This window comes from Haliotis rubra, unplaced genomic scaffold (assembly GCF_003918875.1).
Source record: "Haliotis rubra isolate DU_JTF1 unplaced genomic scaffold, ASM391887v1 Scf208, whole genome shotgun sequence".
Taxonomy (NCBI): Eukaryota; Metazoa; Mollusca; class Gastropoda; order Lepetellida; family Haliotidae; genus Haliotis; species Haliotis rubra.
The window spans coordinates 714,175-734,735 of NW_025766092.1; the positions used below are offsets into that span (position 1 = coordinate 714,175).

Genomic DNA, 20,561 nt, shown 5'->3' on the forward strand with positions numbered 1-20,561 from the left:
GGATGCAATGATGATATCTGCACTTCCGCCCCGCTTTTTAGAATAACATTGGGCTAATTGTATCGCCCGGTCGTCTCGTAAGGGACAACGTCCGCATAATTAATTTGCACTCCTATAGTCGCAAAACCCATCAACAATTAAAGCCAAGTAGGTCAGTGTAAGCACCAGCACATGATTAGGGGACTATGATTGGACATGTGCGCGTGACTGCTTACATTAGTCCAGACTGATGTTGGTTTCACAGTGCCAGCACTAACATACTGAGCCAAGTTGTTTTTGTTTTATCCCAATAATGCCTAGCGCTAGACAGGGAAACAACAAGTACCATCTTTCACATGACTTCAAAACGTTTGTGTTTGTTTGGTTTATTTGTTGTTTAACGCTGCACTCAGCAATATTCCAGCTATATCGCAGCGGTCAGTAAATACTCGAGTCTGGACGAGATAATCCAGTGATCAACAGTATGAACAACTACGCAATTGGGATACGATGACATGTGTCAACCAAGTCAGCGAGCCTGACCCCCGATCCAGTGCCTCTTATATGACAAGCATGGGTATGAACAATTCTAACCTGGATCTTCACGGGGGATTGTAGGTATATGCGACTGAACATGTGAGTTTAACGGCATTCCAGTTACATCAAACAGCGTGACGGGATACTATGACTTCCGACATGCTCGATATCTTTATGTGGACTGACTGAGTTTGGTTTTACGCCGCTTTTAGCAATATTCCAGCAATATCACGGCGGGGGACACCAGAAATGGGCTTCACTCATTGTACCCATGTGGGGATTCGAACCCGGGTCTTCGGCGTGACGAGCCAACGCTTTAACCACTAGACTACCCCACCGCCCCTTTTATGTGGAAGGAATTGGTATACCAATTGTTCCACAGTCAAGTAAGTCCGAAGACATCTCATCTTTAGTGATAATACGAACATAGCTGTAAGGCCCAGACTCTCAAAGGTTAATAGACATTTCACATGCAGGGATTCGAACCTATTACCAGCATGAACAAGGGGCGCAACTCCGAAACCTCATATATCCAAGATGAACCCGTTTCTCATTCAAATACATGGAAGGGAGTTCCCATTCCCAAAAGGGGCATTGGGGTAGCCTAGTGGTTAAAACATTTGCCGAAAACACGGGTTCGATTCCCCACATGGGTACAAAGTTTCAAGCCCATTTCTGGTGTCGCCCGCCGTGATATTGTTGGAATATTGTTAAAAGCGGCGTAAAAGTAAACTCGTTCGCCCATTCCCAGTCAGTAGAGTATTGCTATTTTGTTTAACCCTAACCTATTCCTCCGAAACCATACGAGGAAGTGTATCACAGATGAATGGACAAGTGGCTGTATTCTGGAATGTTTAGAATTTTATTTTCAACGCGAGCCAGCTGTATAAGGAAATAGAAAATGGTGTATTGACGTGGCTGTCATATTGCAACAGCCCACTTCAAGAACGCCATGCAGTGAAGTAGCGTATATTTCTTGTTTTGTTTAGCTGCACATTTGAAAATTGTTCAATATCATTATTTGCATCGTGAGTTTACGTTTCGTTTCTCTTAAATATACTCATGCCAATAATGGTTGTCACCCCCCTCCCCACCCCAACCCCACACACACCACACACACCACACACACCCTCTCCAATAAAAAAAATGAAAGGGGGTGACAACCATTATTGGCATGAGTATAATTCGCCTGTGGTTAGGTTATAAGCTGTGAATGTGTTTACAGTTGGGCAGAATCTTCAATTTATCATCTGTTATGAATTGAACAGATTAAGTTAGCAAATTACTATCCAAAAGATAAGCTGTACTAAACCACTCCGTAGTTCGTTTCGATTATTGTTAACGCATTATTGATATAGTATATATACTCTTAAAAAATTAAGGGGAACTTCATTGTTAATTTACGATTGAAAAAATTGGTAGATACATATATCGGAGTCAGTCAAAGTTGAAATTAAAATAATGAATCGAAAGTTCAGGTTCCCCTACTTTTTGAAAGAGTATATAAATATATGAGTTCCTTATACGTGAACCCTTTAAGAATATAGTGGTGAAGTTAACACTTAACGTGCTATCTAACAGGAACCTATACAACCCCAGAGCACTGAGGGAAACGGATTAAGAAACACAAGCACGAGTGTAAAGTTAAATGCAAAGTGTGTGAACGGTCAGTCTAAGTAAACTTAGCCTCAGTATTATTCGTTACCCTAGTATACAGTATAGTAGGGTAACGAATAATACTGAGGCTAAGTTTACTTAGACTGGTGAACGGTGGGTGTTACATATAGGGCAGGGCAGGCTAAGTTACCCTTTTCGCGAACACCTGGTGTCATCACTGATGTGCAGTGACCCATTCATGTAATTTCCACAGCAGTTTTCCCCTTGACATCAAACGGAATCGGTTTCTGTGGATAGTCAAGGTATTCCTTTTCACTGACGTTCTATGTATATTTTATTCCCAGATCTCCTGCAAAGGGTAATACAAAACATTTAAAGAAACCAGGAAATGGATATAGGAACACTAATGCTTTCATGTTATCCCTTATCCAGTACAAACAGTATATATACGAGTGAGTATGGCCTTACGCCGCTTTTAGCAATATTGCAACAAAATCACGGCGGGGTACACCGGGAATGGGCTTCACACATTGTACCCATGTGGGGAATCGCATGCATCCGGGTCTTCGGCGCATTACCGCTTTAACCACTAAGCTACCCCACTGCCCTAGTATATAAACAAAATATCATATTTCGAAAACATATCAGGTAGTTAGACTCGGATGTCGCTGCCACCATATCCGGCCACGTTGGCGCCATACTATTAGCTACTGTTTTATCTGCACTCTGATAAATCTGGGATAGTGATGACTACTACAAACAAACAGGCAAACAAACAAATAGAGTTCAGAGCATAAACATTTTAATAAAAGAAGGATGCTACATTCGTCATTAGGAAATCGAAACATGCTTAAATGGTTTGATGTTTTAAAATGTATTGCACAAGTTCAAGTTGGATATATAATGCAGGACTCTGATCTAAGAACGTTCCTATATCAGACAAACATTAGTATAACGCATTTGCTATAACCCTTTCTACATCGACCGTGCACGTTCTTACACATATGGACGGTTTCTTCCATATATTTGCATCACGAAACTCTTCTAAGTGTTAATGATTTCACAAGAGCTCACACTGGTCGAAATGAGTATATCTATAAGGAGACACAAACAATCCAGAGACATATAGCCCAATACGTTGGATTACACTGTAAATAAAGTGTTTCGATCCTAAACATCTAAGAACCTGTACCCCTTTTGATTTGAAGACCACTTCCTGTTCGAAACAAACTTAAGTCTGAGTTTTGACCTAAGTTAGTTTTGACTCAAATTTGAGAAAACGCAGGGAAATGCATTCCCCAGAATGAACTGAAATCGATATCAAACTCAAGACAATTAGAGTTCGGTAGATAGATTACTTAAAGGTCACATGCAACCAAAAAATCAAACATAATTAAAACACAATTATCACTTCTTCATGACATATTATATGCATTGCTGATTATGAAAAAAACAATAAACAAAATTATAAGCGTATAATCGCAAATCAAAAGTGCAATATTTTGTACTTGGGTTTACCTCCCTCGAAACGAAGCAGCCGGGATACCGAACCCAGTCAGAGCGGGTGGGTGTGCACTCAAGTGTAACGGCTGGTTCATTAGCAGATGCCGCCTTCACGGCTAATTGTGTGTGTATATATAGAGATGTTGGTTTTTTTAAATACATGCTCATTTTTTGTGTATAACATTTTGCAATCAACAGACATCATATCATGTCATGTGTTCAAGTATCACACCTGCCTGTCTGTGTAATTACATAATGTGACAGAGACCGAACTCGGGCCATAAATCAATGCGTTTTGTTTATGGTGTATAGCCTGATTGGTGTTAAGTTCGAATTGCATGTGGTCAGTGATTGCAGTTGTGTATTGAATATTGCCATTAGCAGACAGACAGGCAGACACACAGGTGTCAATAAAACAAGACATTGAGTTTTGTCTGTGACAACGACATATCTATATCACAGTTAGAAATTGTGTCAACTCTAAATAATGGCATTGCTTTTAAGTATCGAACTGAGAAAGTGTCTCGGTAAAAAGAACGTGTGGTGAAATAGACAAATGAAATTATATAAACAGTTCATTTACTGTCATAACATATAAAAAGTTCGCGCCTGTGAGATATCAACAAAACATTAGAAAAACAGCTCACACCAAAGCCTTCACCGAGTATTCACCCGACAACCCGCTTCCAAGCTGCGCGAACCTATTTACTTGCGCACGTGCTATGAGCGCAGCCCAGCTGTTGAAACCTGTTTTCCCCAGAAAAGTCTGGGGAAAATTAGTGAAACGTTTGAACTCCGATTTCGCGCGTTTTTTTTCAACGCGTTATTTTTCAACTTTATAAGTTGAATTTGCATTTTTGACGATTTGTTTCGGTATGTCCATACCGAAAGGTATCAGAATCTGCAAAGTTGTGTTTTACGTTGCATGTGACCTTTAAGTTGTTTGGGCTTTTTTATTTAAAAAATGCAGTTGAGTTAAATATTCAGCTGTTTCAAATTGTCAAACTCAGTTTGAAATTTGAGTAAAGCTTAAGTTTGTTTCGAGAAATCGGGGCCTGTACCCCCTTTGATTTAGAGTCCATCACGCCACTTCCTGTTTGGCTGAGATCGTTGTTTTCACAAATGTTTACTCGTTATCATTATTTTAGCTTTTCCATTGATACGCCATTATGATAATATTGTACCAGTTCGTGGTAGACCCGTGAACAACCCACGCCTGCTTGGTGCCTGTCATCGTATCCCACTTGCACAGAAAATGATCATGTGACCATTAATATAGCGCCTACCTCCAGGTATGCTCATAGCGATAACAATGGTTTTTGTAGAGAACGGTTTTAAGATGACGCTTAAAGTTTTCAAGGGTTAGAGACAGCTTAAGTTCATCAGGGAGGGAATTCCCATGCAATGACCGATGCAGTGTTCTGGTAAGACTTGTATCCAAATGATTTGAGGTTCCATGAACCAATAAAATTAATACCGAGTTTGCTGTAAATTCGGGTGGTATATATGTCGTATTCGGATGGAGTAAATCATATTTGCACTACTTTCAGTATATAATTTATTATTACATCTTATCCAGATTTGACTTGACGCCAAATGATGTACTCTTTATGTAAAAATGTTTGGACTGTTATGATACCCCACAATGATATTTATTTCGCAAACATGTTAAATTCTTAACATATTCAGATTATTAGGATTTGTATTCCCATAATATTTTTTACAAATTCCTGAACATGTTTAAACACATAAGACATGCCCTACGTGTGTCTAGACATATTTTTCACAGTGTTTGTGTTTTGGTAAATTGCTGACTCCAAGATTAAATACAAATGTCCTTGTATTGAGTCAGAGAATTTCAGGCATTTTTGAATAAGTCGAGTATATGGATGGCAACTTCTTGTTTATTGTAAAAAAAACGTTTCTGGGCTACTTCTTACAAATCACCTGAAGGAGGGACAAGAAGTAGCCCAGAAATGCTGTGTTATACAATATACAAAAAGTTGCCATCCATATACTCGTCTTATGTATTCACCAACTTCTAAATGCCTCTCAAGAATCTCGACATTTTTGAAGATGGAAAATATTTGATATAAGCGTAAACTGGTTTTCGTAAAACATCATTCTACAAACGACATTTTATTCATCACTCTGTATTTAATCGATTAATTTAAAATCGATTATGTTGTTATGTTATTTATCGTGAAACGCTTTTGGTAGTGTCTGGAGGGCGAGATTGTGGACTAAATTACTGAAATGGAGAAATAGATGGGTTGAATGTTTCCTCATTGCCACATCAAGTGTTTGGATGACATGTGGAAGTGACGGATATATGTGGTGTCTTCCCATTACGCAGACAGCCAGTTCGCAGACACCTTAAAACAACAACATTTACGGTTCAGTGAACAGATTATCTACTACCTGTTACCTACACATTATAATGGAATAGTCCAAATAAAAACACAGGAACAAACTGAAGCTACATGGACGAAAAGACAGTAATTTGAATTTTTTTATTGCGGCAATATAAAAACAGTTTATTTTCATAAACATTTCGGTTTAACCTTCTAGTCTAACGGGAGTCGGCATCATCATATTGAAAACGTTAGCTTAGCTATTAGAAATTGCGACACTGTTGAGTGTTGTATCTTATAAATCAAATAAAGACAATTGTGAACCTAAATATTATTCATATGGAATATAGAAGTTATATGTTTTGCACACAATATGAAGATTATATGATGAGTGCACTTAAGAACAATTTATTTAGAATAAATATTTAAAATATGACGCATCATGTCAATGTGGCCATGGGTGTGAGAATGTTTTTCATTACTTCCTTGAATGTCCGTTGTATATTTCTCAAGGACATAAACTGTTACAATCTTTGGAAAGGATTGTTGAAATTAGAACACTGATTGGTATTAATCGTATCTTACATGGCAATGCAGGTGTCTCATTTACTGCAAATCAGAATGTTTTCAAATATGTACATATCTGTATCTCTCCAACAAAACGTTTTCTCAGTTAACTTCTGTTGTACATATGCTATTATTGGGATGGGTATATTCTGTCAATAAACACAATCAAGACTCTCAGTGACAAACCTGTTTTAACATTCGATAGTAATTGATAGTAAAATCAATTCTGAGAAGAGAAATCATTTATCATTTAATGACAACAAAGTTCTATTTACCTACAAACTTCTCAGTAACGAACCTGTTTCAGGCTCACCCTGCTCTACTCACTAGACAGTGGACTGTTCCATTATACCCATAGGTGTTACCCTAATTAACCTTCTAGTTCAGTGTCTGTCAATTGGGTGTCTGTCAAATGGGTGTCTGTCAAATGGGAGATAACCATATATGTATATGGGAGAGAATTTATTGATGCCAGATTCCTTGTTAATGAAGAAAACTACGTTTTGGATATTTTCATATTAGGTGATACAAGATTAAGAGCATACAGTAAAGTACTTTTATAACCAATACGCCAATATCAAACTGGCTGTATAACCAACTGTTTTATTTCGGTCCGAGCCTCTTGTTTTATCCGTAAAAATCCGTAAAAAAGAAATATTGTCACAACGAAATGAAATTGGTGGTCCCGTTGCGTTTTTATAACCGTATTCCGTTCCATGAAAACAATGACATCAAAAATTCTCTCCCGGAATTACATGTCCTAAGTTAATGCATTTCACTGCGGAACATAACTGACCCATAATTCGGCTGCTGCCTTCTCGGTGTTCGCCAAAGAGAATATATCTTCCTTGTACTATTTGAATTTTCTTCAACTGCCTGCATACTTGAGATTCCCTAATTTGTTTCAGGCACATAACACTGAAAGTTAAGCTTTTCATGAAACTATTTTATTCTGTCGTATGCTGGAGACAATGTTATAAATAAAATAAAAAATATAAAGTTATAGATAATTTCGGAGAATATGGATGGAGCATCTTGGGCTTTATAAATATAAAACAAATTGACACTTTCCATATCAATTTTATCAAGAAAATATTTCCTGTTAAGGCTTATGGATAACTGCGTGTATCTCATCTCTGCGCTAAAGCACGTATGATAATATTCCGAAACTATTACCAACGAGGGGTGATGGATTAGCCTCATGGTTCAAGCGTCCGTTCGTCACACTGAAGTCCTGGGTTCGATTCCCCACATAAGTAAAATGTGTGAAGCCCATTTGGTGTCCCCCGCCATGGTATTGGAATATTGCTAAAAGCGGCGTAAAACCATATTCACTCAGTTATCAAGGGAATTCTCAAAACGATCATCGATTCTAGCCTCTAGTGAAGATAGATACTTCTGTCAATTTTGGCAAATGGTTCACCCGTGAAAAAGATGTGAATAACAGAAGTTTCTTAAGTTTATCGCCATCATTCTTTTCATTTTCCTGGCTCAAAAACTAAAAGCAATTAAGCAATTTGGAACGCTCATATTTTAAGCTTGAATTTGATAAAGGGACAACCTTCTCCTCTATGGAATATGAATTTAAACTGAAAACCTATTTAAAACATATACCATCTGCTTTGGCAATAAGGCATCCCGAATGTTACGTCATCGCGTCTGTTGAAAATGGAAAGCTACTTTAGGAAATGGACACTATATTAAACCAGTGATACTGGCGATAAATTCCTTTATATTTTTGAAAGAAAATATTTCAATGAAGAGAGTGAGTGAGTTAATATTTAACGTCACATCGGCAATATCTCAGCCATATCGTGACGATCAATGAAGAGAGACAGTTGTACATATACCATAAGCATATTTTGCAAGGCCAGATATATAAACGTTCGAGGAACTGATTTTTACCAAACTATCATTTGTGAAAGTCCCCGTTGTAAACGCACAATGGAAATGCCACCCCTACAAATCCGTCATGTCACAGTTATGAAGGACTCGAACCATTATTTTTAATTGACTAGTTTTCAAGCGAGATGCCATCATATCGCTTATTCCTGATAATTAAACTCATTTGCATATTTATGCGATAACAAGTTAATCTGATTGGTTCACTTAATTAATAAGTGCCGTAACAAGGCATGTACAGGCATATGTCTTGCCCAGATAGCATTCAGACGTTGGCCCAACGTCCGAATGCTATCTGGGTGGTTGTCTTCTCTGCAAACCATTACTGACAACATGAGCAATCATTAGCCAGTTGAAGAAGCTGCAGTGTTAATAGCAGTTTATAAAGATTCCATATTTTGGCCAATAAGCATGTCACGCCTCAATCTGTTGCACAGAGTTGCGTCCCTTTGCAATGCAAGGATCAGGTGGAGACCGATCGGTAGGTCTGTCAGCACCAAAGAGTTTCACCAAAGAGGACAATGTCAACTACGTACTCGATTTTAAGCTTACCTCCCCATATGGCATAATGTTGGATGTAAATTACATAGTATACAAAGAAGGGTTGAACCAAACTCTCCCGATCCTATGTATCCGCATATACATACGCACACCAACCAGGGCCATCATTTTTTACGTCTGTGCCTTGCTACATAACGTTTCACTTGTTTAATAACGGTGTTAGCATCTGGGCCGCAAGCACTGCACTAGAGACTTAATAAATTATATGGTCTCTAGTTGTAAGAAAGATGTTGTAGGTCAATATAATTATCTCCCTTGTTCATTAAACCAACTTCTAACTGCCATTAAAGAATAAACATCATCTGCATAATCTACTATTTTTCAGTCATGATTGCGGAGTATTTGCTGCTGGGAAGTGTTCCTCTCTTGCTTGGGCTACTTGTCAGCGCAATGTGTCTATATTGCCGAAAACGCCGGAAGTCCATGTGAGTTTCTTCTGGTTTTCAAATAGGTAAACTAGCACAAAGCCCCAAAACATATTTAAGTTTATTTTTCAAAAGACACACGTCAACAATAAATTCTTTTCACATATTGGTTATTCAATCTTAAACTGACAGATATAAAATAGACAACAATATGAAATCAATGACATAGTTCAGCACAATAACGCATCACGAGACCATCACATTCTGTTATCAGCCAATCAGGAAACAGGTGTACGTTAGTGGGCGTGGCCTATTTTATTTTGGTATATTTAAACAAATACTCTAAAACTATTGCTTGTTAGCGAATCAAATGATAGGGAATCACGTGCGATTTCTTTTAAATTAAATAACAAACACATAAATACATTGTTGACATTTTAATTTCAGCGAAAATGTTGGAAGTTTTGAAAGGCCGTCAGTTTCAGACGAAACAGAGCACATTGTCCCTAACATTGTGCTCCCACCTACAAGTCCACGAGAGAAACAAGTCATCCACATCCTCCGCATCCACTTTGTTAGTCTCAACAGCTGACCAGATCACAGCATGTCCTGCTTCTCCTCCCGCCTGCCGATCACCTGGCGCCACCTTCAACGACAGCGACTTCGACGACGACCAAAATCCCAGCAACAATGACTGTGCTCTGTATGTCGAATCGTATCCTTTGTGTCGACCTGATCCATCGACCCAGTTCCTAATGGACTCCTGCGGGGGGGATTCGGTTGTAGATGCGCCTCCGTCTTCCTTAGTGGACTGCGATGAGGATGGCTCTGATGAGGACCCTTATGACTACCCACTGTATAACATTCCTGGTTTCTTAAAGAAATCAACAAACGGAGCCAGCTGCAGTAGCAGGTTAATCCAGCCTACCTTGAAGATGGTAGATGTTACTGTCCATCCCGAACCCACGCCCTGGAAGAAAGACAGATCCGCCACAATACACACAGAGTGTCCAAGTTCCACCATCTCACCAATTGGTGATGAACTGAACGATGAGGTCAAGGATGAGAATGTTTATCAAGAACTGGGCGCTGTTGATACAGATTCAGATGTATATGCAAACGGAACTTTGCTATCCAATGTCGAAAAAGCAAGAACAGGTGAAAGGTCAAAATGGAACCAAGAAGAAAATTACGAAGCCGCCTCGAAATGTGTCAGCGAGTCAGACGTTGCCAACAAAGGGTCCGCCTCCCTGTACAGGACCTGAGTACGTCAACTTTAAGGGACGTATGCGAAGCTCGAAGCCTCCTTCTGATGACCAATAAGAACAAAACTATCCCCGACTATAAAACATTTTCTTTGTCAAGGTTAAAAAATGTACAGATGGTGACTGCACCAAGGTAACAGTTGTCTAAGTCTAATGCTGCTATTTTTAAATATATACTGAGAGAAACAAATAAAGGATCACAGCGTTCCTTTATTATTTTCCACTTTACATCACCACAGCCCTATTCAAAGCTGGTGATAAAACTGGAAAATATTAAAGGAACGCTTGAATGTTCCTGTGATCCTTTATTTGTTTCTCTCAGTATATGTTTAACGTTATGCCTGTTTAAGTGTTGTTTGGTTTCATGAACAAATGTGTTCTGGTTTTCAGTATACCCTTCAAGGTAGAATCTCACACGTATTGTCAATGTATAACTATTCTTCTCTGTTTTTCCCCATTTATTAGGGATTCACGTTTGTACAGAACTGCGTTCTCTTGTAAATAGTTCACCAAGAAAAGGCTGATTAATTAAAATTGCATTGACCAGTCTTCTAATAAACTTTTTTAATTTGTGTTCACGTTTTAATGAACTGTTTACACTCATCAGCTATCAAGGCTGATACACAAACTCTGTTATGGATAGTACATTTTTTGCTTTTCGTAAAACCAAACTCAGTCAGTCAGTTTTGCACAGCTATTGTCAACATAAAGTCTTGAGTGAATGAGAGAGTCAAGTCAAATCTACATAGACAAATATGGTTCCACACTTCTAAGGATGCATTAATTTTCTTGTAAAAGCGGAGCCACCAGTTAATGCTAACAACTCCACTTTGCACTGGTAAACGTAATTTATTTGAAACCTTTTTGTTACAAACATTTGTTTACTGAATGGGATAAAAATAATAAATGTCAATGTACAACACGCAGATCATAAAAAATGTTTGAAATGAAAGTCTAATAGTTTGCTCCAAGTGCTGGACAGTTTATTGAACAATTACATTTGGTAAGCACCTCTACTTTTACCATTTCGAATTCTTAAGGAAGCCTCAAGTCTCCCCAATATATATATATGTTTTGTGTATGTATAATAATAAATTAATATAAAAATAAATAAATAAATAAATAGAATAAATGAATAGAATAGAATAGAATGAATAGAATAAATAGAATAACAAAACATAAAAAAATAAATAATCCAACCAACCAACCAAACAAACCCAGTAAAGGATAATCTAGACACAAATACCCTTCCCCCACCAATGACCACAACTACAAAACCAAACAAATGAACACACACACCGCCTAAAACAACAGCAATAAAACACAAAAAACTCAAAACAACAACAAAACAACACAGAAGCCCAAACACTCAAACCACCAACGAAAGGCAGGACAAAAGCATGGCAACAAACCACAACACACGTATAGGAGCAAAACAAACAAATCAAAACAGCCCTGCCAAACGTTCCAAACAGCCGTACCAAACGTGGAACTGCTTAATCTCTTCCACTGGTGCATTGTACAGACCTGCATCATTGTCACCTTTCTAACACATAACAGTGAGGTGTATGTACAACGGGCAGAGTTATAGGCGACATTTCAGTGATAGCAGCTACACCGAAACGTCGCATATATTAATAATAAAGACGTTGTAGATCCATACAACTCTCCCCGCTGTTCATCATACCAACTTCTAAATGCCGTTCAAAGAAGTTAGAGGTGTATTCATAGGCGGATCCAGTGTGTGTGTGTGTGTGTGTGCGCGCGCAGGGGTGCGCACCTCCCCTTTTGTGCTGAAAGTTTGTTAAATGACCATTGAAACTCGGGTGAAAATGAAGTGTGCACCCCTCCTTTTCTCAATAGTGTGCACCCCATTTCTCAAAAAGCTGTATCCGCCCCTGGTATTTAATTTTCTGTGTGTTTGTTTTCCGTTACAAGGTTACAGAGTTTTCCGCCGATAAATAATTATTTGCATGGTATTGATCGTGGTTTTGGATATGATAATACAGACTTCAGATCCTTCCACTAATGTGGTGAAAATATTTTGACACTGTGTTTAACATTTCCTTCTTCATTCTAATTTGTGGGTGAGTTTCCCAAATTCTTGGTGACATTAAACTTGACCCAATCACGGAAGATAAACTTAACCCAAAGCCGGAACAAGAAACCCATGCTTCGCCTGACCCGCTGGTATAGGAGACAGAAACAAATCGAGGAAATATTTAGGTTAATATCTTCTGGTTATCACTTGTCACCACCGGTGAGTTGGGAATCAGTTGGCTCTGAAAACAGTAAGTACAAAAAATTTCTTTCCATATACTTTTTAAAAGCAATAGTTTTTATGATTAGTGTATTCTTCTCCTCTCTTATAATACGTTTGCAATTTCAAAATACTGTACACGAACTGATAGATATAACAAACTGTGTTTTGTATTTGTTAGTCGAAGTACCTATAATAAGCTACTGTTATATCGAACTTAAATTAGCGGCCCTTCTAAGTTCGTTATAACCGTAGTATGATGTACCATAAATACATGAACCAAAGCTCGCGAGATGAAAATTTTCTTAGGACGTCTAGTTTGCAATTATATCATTAATAACCATTGTTGGGAACGGACTTAATGAAATGAAGCATTTAAAGCGGTTAGTTGCATTGGTAATTACTAGCCCTTATTAGGGAGGGACGGGATGAGTTAAGGAAGTTTACTACTTTCACTGGTAATTTCCCTCGAACATTTCGTACACACTTACCATTTTGAATTATATATTCTATATTCAACCTGTTCAGAGTCACTTTTACAGTGGTACTCCGTGTGTTAGCTTTAACTATCATGTGGCGTGTGAAGCTATCGTTCCATGTATTGACGTATATTTTCGTCACTATTTGGATATAATTTATGCCATGAAGTGCATTAACTGAGTCAGGAACTCTCGACACATGATACCGTTGTCTCTTTACTACATGTATATATGTTCTAAAATCTATACTTACCCACTAACTAATATTATGACATATTTGTTTGTTGCACAATAACTCTACCTCCTGTGACATTGTGAAACTGTAGGAGGATGGCTAAATGTCAAAATTCGTCTTCGGACATTAATGGGTACCCGGGAGGAGGCAATGGTTATGTCACTGGCAACTTCTAATGCTTAATAGGCAGCTTGGGTTGTTGGGAGCTGAGAATGAAACAATGCATACTGATCCAGGAACGATGTGATAATGGTGTATCGCGTTGAGCATGTCCAATTCTATTGGCCTCATAGTTATTGTCATTATTTTTATTGTTTTTAGATGTCTGTCTACACCTGGTCCGAAATCGTGCTGGCTGTTGCTTTCTGTGCAGCGGTAGCCTTGATTACAGTGATTTGTATCCGCTGCCAGAGGAACGCCAGGTAACGTGTAGCCTATCTACAAATACACGTGAATGTTGCATAGGACACAATATAACAATGTTACAGGTTAAACACGCATGTATTCCCTGTATATCTTTAACAAAACACACACGTTACAAGTAGACACAGCTGTATGAAATAAACAATATATAGACTATGTGACATACAATGGGGGTAGGTACACATGTATGCTCGACGTGAGACCAAAAATACATATATACGTTGAGGTAGACACACCTGTATGTTCTACGTCATACAAACCTAAAACACAATACATTACAGATAGACTGTAAGCTCTATTTCACAAAGACCCGGGTTCGGTTCGATTCATCACATGGGTACAATATGTGAAGCCCATATCTGGTGTCCCCCCGCCCTGATATTGCTGGAATATTGCTAAAAGCGGCGTCAAATTACGTCACTCACTCACTCACTCTATTTGACACGTTGTTTCCTCCTGCACCTGCACGGATCATCTGCTGGGAATATTAGAATTAACACTCCTTCATGCAAACCCTTGACAGAAACATTCTCCGTCAAACCCTTATGTCAAACCTTCGGTTGTCTCGAAGTGAAAGCTTACTTCCTTATTTCTTCTTTAGTCGTCGCAGTGGTTTGCTCATCACATGAAGGCCCGTGTTCGATTCCCCACGTGGGCACAATGTCTAAAGCCCATTTCTGGTGTCAACGCCGTGATATTGCTGGAATATTGCTAAAAGCGGCGTAAAACCCAACTCACTCACTCACTCTTCTTTTTGTCATCATTTTGCTGTTTTGTCGAACATCGACAACACAAAGTATTTACGTACATCCCTTTAACTTCGACACAACAGTGTTTGTACTTTACATATCTTTCCAGTGTAGTGCAACACCAACATATCACTGCTACCTATGTGCGCTTCTTACTCTATAACACTCTATGTATCTCACGGCAGGGAACACAGACAGTATGCTTCAAGAACGTCACCCATTTGGGAATTGAACCTGGGTCCCCGGCACAGAGGCCGAACGCTTTATGATACATTAATTTCACATACCTTAACCATAAAATTATTTTATAGTAATTTTCATGGTAACAAAGACTATAATGTAAGTCGCAATAATTATCAGGACATCGAAAATGAAATCAACGCACACAACTCAACAAAGCGCTCTAATTATTTCAATGACATTGTTTACCTTTAGGGCACGTGTGGAAGCCAAAAGTTCCGATACAGAAAAAGCCAGTATCCGGTCATCTGCAGATTCAGGCGACGAACAGCAGCACTACAAGGAAGAAGCAGAAGTCATCAACGAACTTCCGGCCTCAGTAGATCGGACTGAAATACACGGAAATAAAGAAACTACTGACATTCAAACTGACCCGATAAACGACTCAGTTAAACCTTTGAAAACTCAGATGGATGGGTCTGTAGGTGTTTCCAAATGGACAGATTCAGTCATTTCTGATGGGGTAGAACTATTACCACCGGTATGCGGATCACTTGACCAATTAAGAAAGTCTTATGCATATATCTGCACCTATCCGAGGGTAAGGCCCTCCTCAGCAGCTGCTGAAGCAGGGATTGGAAGTGACAGCTTGAAGTCTGATGTCTTCTTCGATGCTGCGTCTTCTAATTCAGGTGAGTTGGGAACGTTAGCCAAGTGGATACTCGACATACAGAAGATGAGTGCAGGTTCTGCAGGAAAAGAAATAGCGAAATCATATGACGCCAGCAGTGAAGACAGCTTCACCACTGCCGTCGAGACGTCTGAAGAGACTGATGAGGAATGGGATTTGAGACCTGTTAATGAGAAGCCACCGAAAAAACGACGAGTGTCTAGGAAAGCAAGATCGTTACATCTTGCCAGTTCACACAATAAGAACATGCGAGATAAGACAAAGAAGAATGCCACATGGGGTACTAGCAAACAAATTCAAGAAGGTGCTCCGTGTAGTTCTTCCTCCGCAGGTTACAAGTCTGGAAGTTCTCATGATCTTGAAGTGGAAGCCTCGTGTGAGACTGAACATGAACCATCAGCTGACTATGATCCCATCTACAAAAACTATTCCGGAATCATATCTGAAGCACGTCGTCAAGATGCTTATGAAAATTACCCCGAAGAAACAGAACCGCTCACAGGGACCGAGAGTCTTCAAGAGAGGGAAGACCCATCAACCCCTTTTGTTAGCAGCTTAGTACTAAGGGATGGTATATTCGTTAGATCGGGATCAAGTTCAAGTATTGGTATATCGCCACCTCCTAGATCAGGTTCTTGTCGAGACATCCTGCTGAGGGAACCTGGAGTCGATGGTGCCAAGAGAAAGCCCCCACTGAAACCTGCAAGGCATTTGTCACACAGTATATCTCCTCGAGGAGCACAACCCCCAACCGTTGTAGTCTCCCCGTAGATCCCAGATCATGTAATATCCCTCCCCCTAAGCCTTGTTCAAACGATGTACAGTATGTAAACTTCAGGGGTAGTCTGAAGAGGTAGGAACGCCCTAAGGGGTTTGTTAATAGAAATTATAATAGTTTAAGCATGCTTGTATGTTGTATGCTTAACATTTCCAGCTTTCCGTTCACGATAACTTTGTTATACCATTGTCTGTGGTAACGTATGCTAAAGAGGAACTATGCTTAACGTTCGTCTGTCAATTTCCAGCTCAGCTTTATACGTACTTATTACAGTATCTCAAACTGAACATTTTAGTAATATTTACTTGTAGAGAGCTACACATAAATATGTTTGTGTTGACAGACAGTGGGATTTGAATGACTTGAATCAAACTTGTACGTACATGAAAACTGAACCAAGTGCAACCCCTCTTTAGTGATTCTCTCAATACCTACACAAGCTTCCGTAGGGAGTCTGGGTCAGAGTAAGTCCCAAGCAAACCGTGCCTGCCGTCATTTAATTGGATGATCTGGCTCGGTGACGTGTTTGATTGCGTGTTTTTGGACCCACACGGAGTGGATCTTTCACGATCACCAAACACATACGCCGTAATGTAGCTGGAATATTGCTGGATGTGGCTTTAAGCACAGACACAGATAGACAGACACACCCATTCACGCGTTTCCGCAAACGCACACGCACACGCATACGAAAGTTTAGGATTAGGAACACTTGTTTAATTCCAGCCAGACCTGCACAGAAGAAGAAAGGATGGAGTTTATGTGTGTTTAGGGCTGAAGTAAGTATCCGCCGCTAATCCATGACATTGTTGTACCAATCCAGATACTGGAAGACTGCGCTCCAAGGGAAGCATATTTTGGGAAGAGTGTCTCAACCAATAAGATGACTAGCCCACCGAAGTGTAATTACCAACTGACATTCTGCAGTTGTTACCAGAAGATACGAAAACAATGTCTACACCTACAGTGGACATAACCTAACGCTTTATAGAATTACTGTTCAGCTGCGGTTGGATTTCTTGGAGCATGTGGCGATTGTGTATGAAAAGTTTATGGAGACCCATGTGTACAATCTCATCACATGGTCTATGGAAATCCATATGTACAATCCCCTGTCAGATGTATCGGGGACATCGACATGTTGACAAGAGCTATTGTTGAAATTATACGGACATTCGACACCCAAGGATAATTTCCTTGTCTCACTTGCTCTCGTGCCATCTAGCCGACGTAATGCCTGGTGAACTGAAAGTACACGACTATTTTGATATGATGTGCCGGAACATCGCTGTTTCACTTGTGTATGTATACGCCGCCATCATATGGCTGGGGGTTTGTCGACCGGTCCGTCATTCATCATTCATGCATTATGAAAATACGCAAATAATAAACAAATTGCCGGATACTTCCTCGTCTCAGGTATCACAAGTACATGACTCATCTTAATCGGACACGGAGAGACAACGAATGTCCGAGCAATAAATACCATCATTGTGTTTTCAAAGTGTTTGACCTTTGTACCATAGCCATTCTGTGAAGAGCCTTGTGTTTATTGTGTATGAGACGTGATGCATTACTGAATCAATATGCTGTGTTTTTACATGTCAGCTACACTTACGATCACACCTATGTCAGTGGTGCGCGCAGTGGTGCTTCCCTTAGATATACTAGGATGCAGCAACCGAGCTTTTTATCACCAAATAGTCATCCTTATTGACTTTCTTAACTTGGTAAGCCTTTGACATCTGCATCACTTAGAGCTTTACAGACCCATCACTCACATTCATTAGATATAGACTTGTATTTTAGATTGTATACCGTGTATGGAACATGAGTAAATCTTTGAGGCTGTTTCGAGAAATACATTTTGAAATGAGTAAAGTCTCCATGTACATTTAATACAAGCTTGTTTTGTGTTTTAATGTGCATCATGTGTTCAGTGGTGTTTGTGTCTCAAACCCCGCGTTGTTCCATATAATCAGGGGTAGCCTAGTGGTTAAAGCGTTGGCTCGTCACGCCAAAGACCCGGGTTCGAATCCCCACATGGGTACAATGTGTGAAGCCCATTTCTGGTGTCCCCCGCCGTGATGTTGCTGGAATATTGCTAAAAGCGGCGTAAAGCCAAACTCAGTCAGTCAGTCCATATAATCCTCATATGAATTAATGTGTACAAACCTTCAAGCTGTTTTGTCCAGCAGAAACGGATGGAGAGAAGGGGTGGAGCTTGATACTTTGTCATGTTGTATGGAAAAGAACAAAATGATTTCTGATATATGTTGTAGGTACCGAAAGCAAAAAGTTATGTCAAGTTATTGAGTCGGATTCAGTATATTTTGTCAAGTTCATGGCGCACATACTCAGTACGAATTGTGGGATACAGAGTTATGCCCCTTGATGCATACATCCTCTTCATTCCTCCGAAAATATACTCATGCCAATAACGGTTGTCACCCCCTTCAATTTTTTTAATTGGTGTGGGGTGTGTGTGTGTGTGTTGGGGTGGGGAGGGGGGGACAACCATTATTGGCATGAGTATAATATTTGTATTAGTTGTTGTTGTGTTGTACTTCAGTTGTTGGTTTGTTGTTACACCGCACTCAGCAATATTCCAGCTACATGGCGGCGGTTTGTAAATAATCGAGTCTGGACCAGACAATCCAGTGATCAACAGCATAAGCATCGATCTATGCAATTGTTATACTTCAGATAACGCAAATACCACAAGTATACTTCAGCGGATGTCGTTTGTCGATGTTACTTTAAAATATCTCACTGTAATAGGTAAACATATCTCTTTTAACACACAACGCCGCCATACAGCTGGATTATTGCTGAGTGCGGCGTAAAACTGAGCAAACTCGCTCACATTTAACACACACACGCACTCTCACACACAGGTTAGTGAAACTAATTTTGCTTTGCCTTTTTGTACCAAGACATAAACATACACAGACGTGTCATATCACCCCCTTCCTGGTGACAAACAGGTTGTCGTACGGCTGATACTGTCGTTTAATAGTAACTAGGTCGGCAATCTCGACAAGAATACGAGCTGTCACACTCCTCAATGTCTGGCCATGAGGTTTACATATATAATACAGGAACGCGCTTGGAATGATATTATTACGACAGAGAGGGCACCGACACCCATTGGACCAAACACAAGTTAAATTGAGATTTGAAAAGGGTCATTTCGAACATAGAGACCAAGCCTTTGATCACTCGTCAATTTGACCAATAGGAATCTCTACACCGTTATTGTTCGATGATCGTCCTTTCACTTACCTATCATTCAAGGCGCTGTAGCGTTCTCGGAAGGCGTCTTTTAACGCCTTCAGTTATCCAGGGCACTAGGTATACGTACAATATATATTATACCTATGTCCCTTTGTTTGATCGTTACTTCCTCAAACCGCGTGTCAGTGGAGTGTGTTGGCATATGTGTATTTCTTATACAGCAGTACAGCCTCTTGTTCATTTGCCAGCATGGCCCTTCTACCGCTTGAAACCAGATAACTGTTTCTTCTCAGAAAGGACTAAACACCCAAACACAGGTGAGAAGTACTATTGAATTTCAGACTGGGGTTAATGGAATAACATTCATGATGATATACATGATGATATACACCAGCATCTCGAACTACGTTGACGTTGATCTGGTCAATGGTTGTATATTTCGTTCATGGTTAATGTGAAAGGTTAACTTAAAATTGTATGAATACAATAATATACATTGAAATCATTCACACAGATTACAGTAAACACGGTTATAACGACTCAAAGTTCGTTATAACCATAGTCCGTTGTACGCATATTGAAAAATATACTGTAAGTGTCCTGAGTCGAACACACAGTTCGTTATATCCATCGGTACCGTATACGCATGTTCGTTATAAACGAAGTTTAGTGTAATATGACTAGTAGATCACAGCATATGCATATCTTACTAAGGTTGAAAGTGTGGTAATTTAATAAAACATTCTGTATGTGTGGGGTCGGTGGGGTAGCCTAATGGTTAAAGCGTTGGCTCGTCACGCCGAAGACCCGGGTTCGAATCCCCACATGGGCACAATGTGTGAAGCCCATTTCTGGTGTCCCCTGCCGTGATATTGCTGG

At 39.6% G+C, this 20,561-nt stretch overlaps 2 protein-coding genes across 4 annotated transcripts; both read left to right on the top strand.

The window, feature by feature from the left end:
- The first annotated feature begins 1,372 nt into the window (after positions 1-1,372).
- On the top strand, positions 1,373-10,898 carry LOC124276320. 3 transcript variants are annotated; one of them, XM_046711934.1, is made up of 4 exons: positions 1,456-1,473; positions 4,834-4,928; positions 9,346-9,445; positions 9,833-10,898. In XM_046711934.1, the coding sequence occupies exon 4, from the start codon at positions 9,838-9,840 to the stop codon at positions 10,648-10,650; it is 813 nt and encodes a 270-aa protein (XP_046567890.1). In that variant the 5' UTR covers positions 1,456-1,473; positions 4,834-4,928; positions 9,346-9,445; positions 9,833-9,837; the 3' UTR covers positions 10,651-10,898. The 3 variants fall into 3 exon arrangements, with proteins under 3 accessions (XP_046567892.1, XP_046567889.1, XP_046567890.1); XM_046711936.1 differs by lacking the exon at positions 4,834-4,928 and having other exon boundaries at positions 1,373-1,473; positions 9,346-9,471; XM_046711933.1 differs by lacking the exon at positions 4,834-4,928 and having other exon boundaries at positions 1,373-1,473.
- A 1,945-nt stretch (positions 10,899-12,843) lies between these two features.
- On the top strand, positions 12,844-18,349 carry LOC124276351. The gene is made up of 3 exons (XM_046711993.1): positions 12,844-12,941; positions 13,946-14,046; positions 15,232-18,349. The coding sequence occupies exons 2-3, from the start codon at positions 13,946-13,948 to the stop codon at positions 16,436-16,438; spliced, it is 1,308 nt and encodes a 435-aa protein (XP_046567949.1). The 5' UTR covers positions 12,844-12,941; the 3' UTR covers positions 16,439-18,349.
- Positions 18,350-20,561: the final 2,212 nt, after the last annotated feature.

Excerpts from the sequence above, each read along its gene's own strand:
- LOC124276320 (XM_046711936.1), top strand. The coding sequence starts at position 9,838 with ATGTTGGAAGTTTTGAAAGGCCGTCAGTTTCAGACGAAACAGAGCACA.
- LOC124276351 (XM_046711993.1), top strand. The coding sequence starts at position 13,946 with ATGTCTGTCTACACCTGGTCCGAAATCGTGCTGGCTGTTGCTTTCTGT. Across the intron at positions 14,047-15,231 it reads CGCTGCCAGAGGAACGCCAG|GGCACGTGTGGAAGCCAAAA; the intron begins GTAACGTGTAGC and ends GTTTACCTTTAG.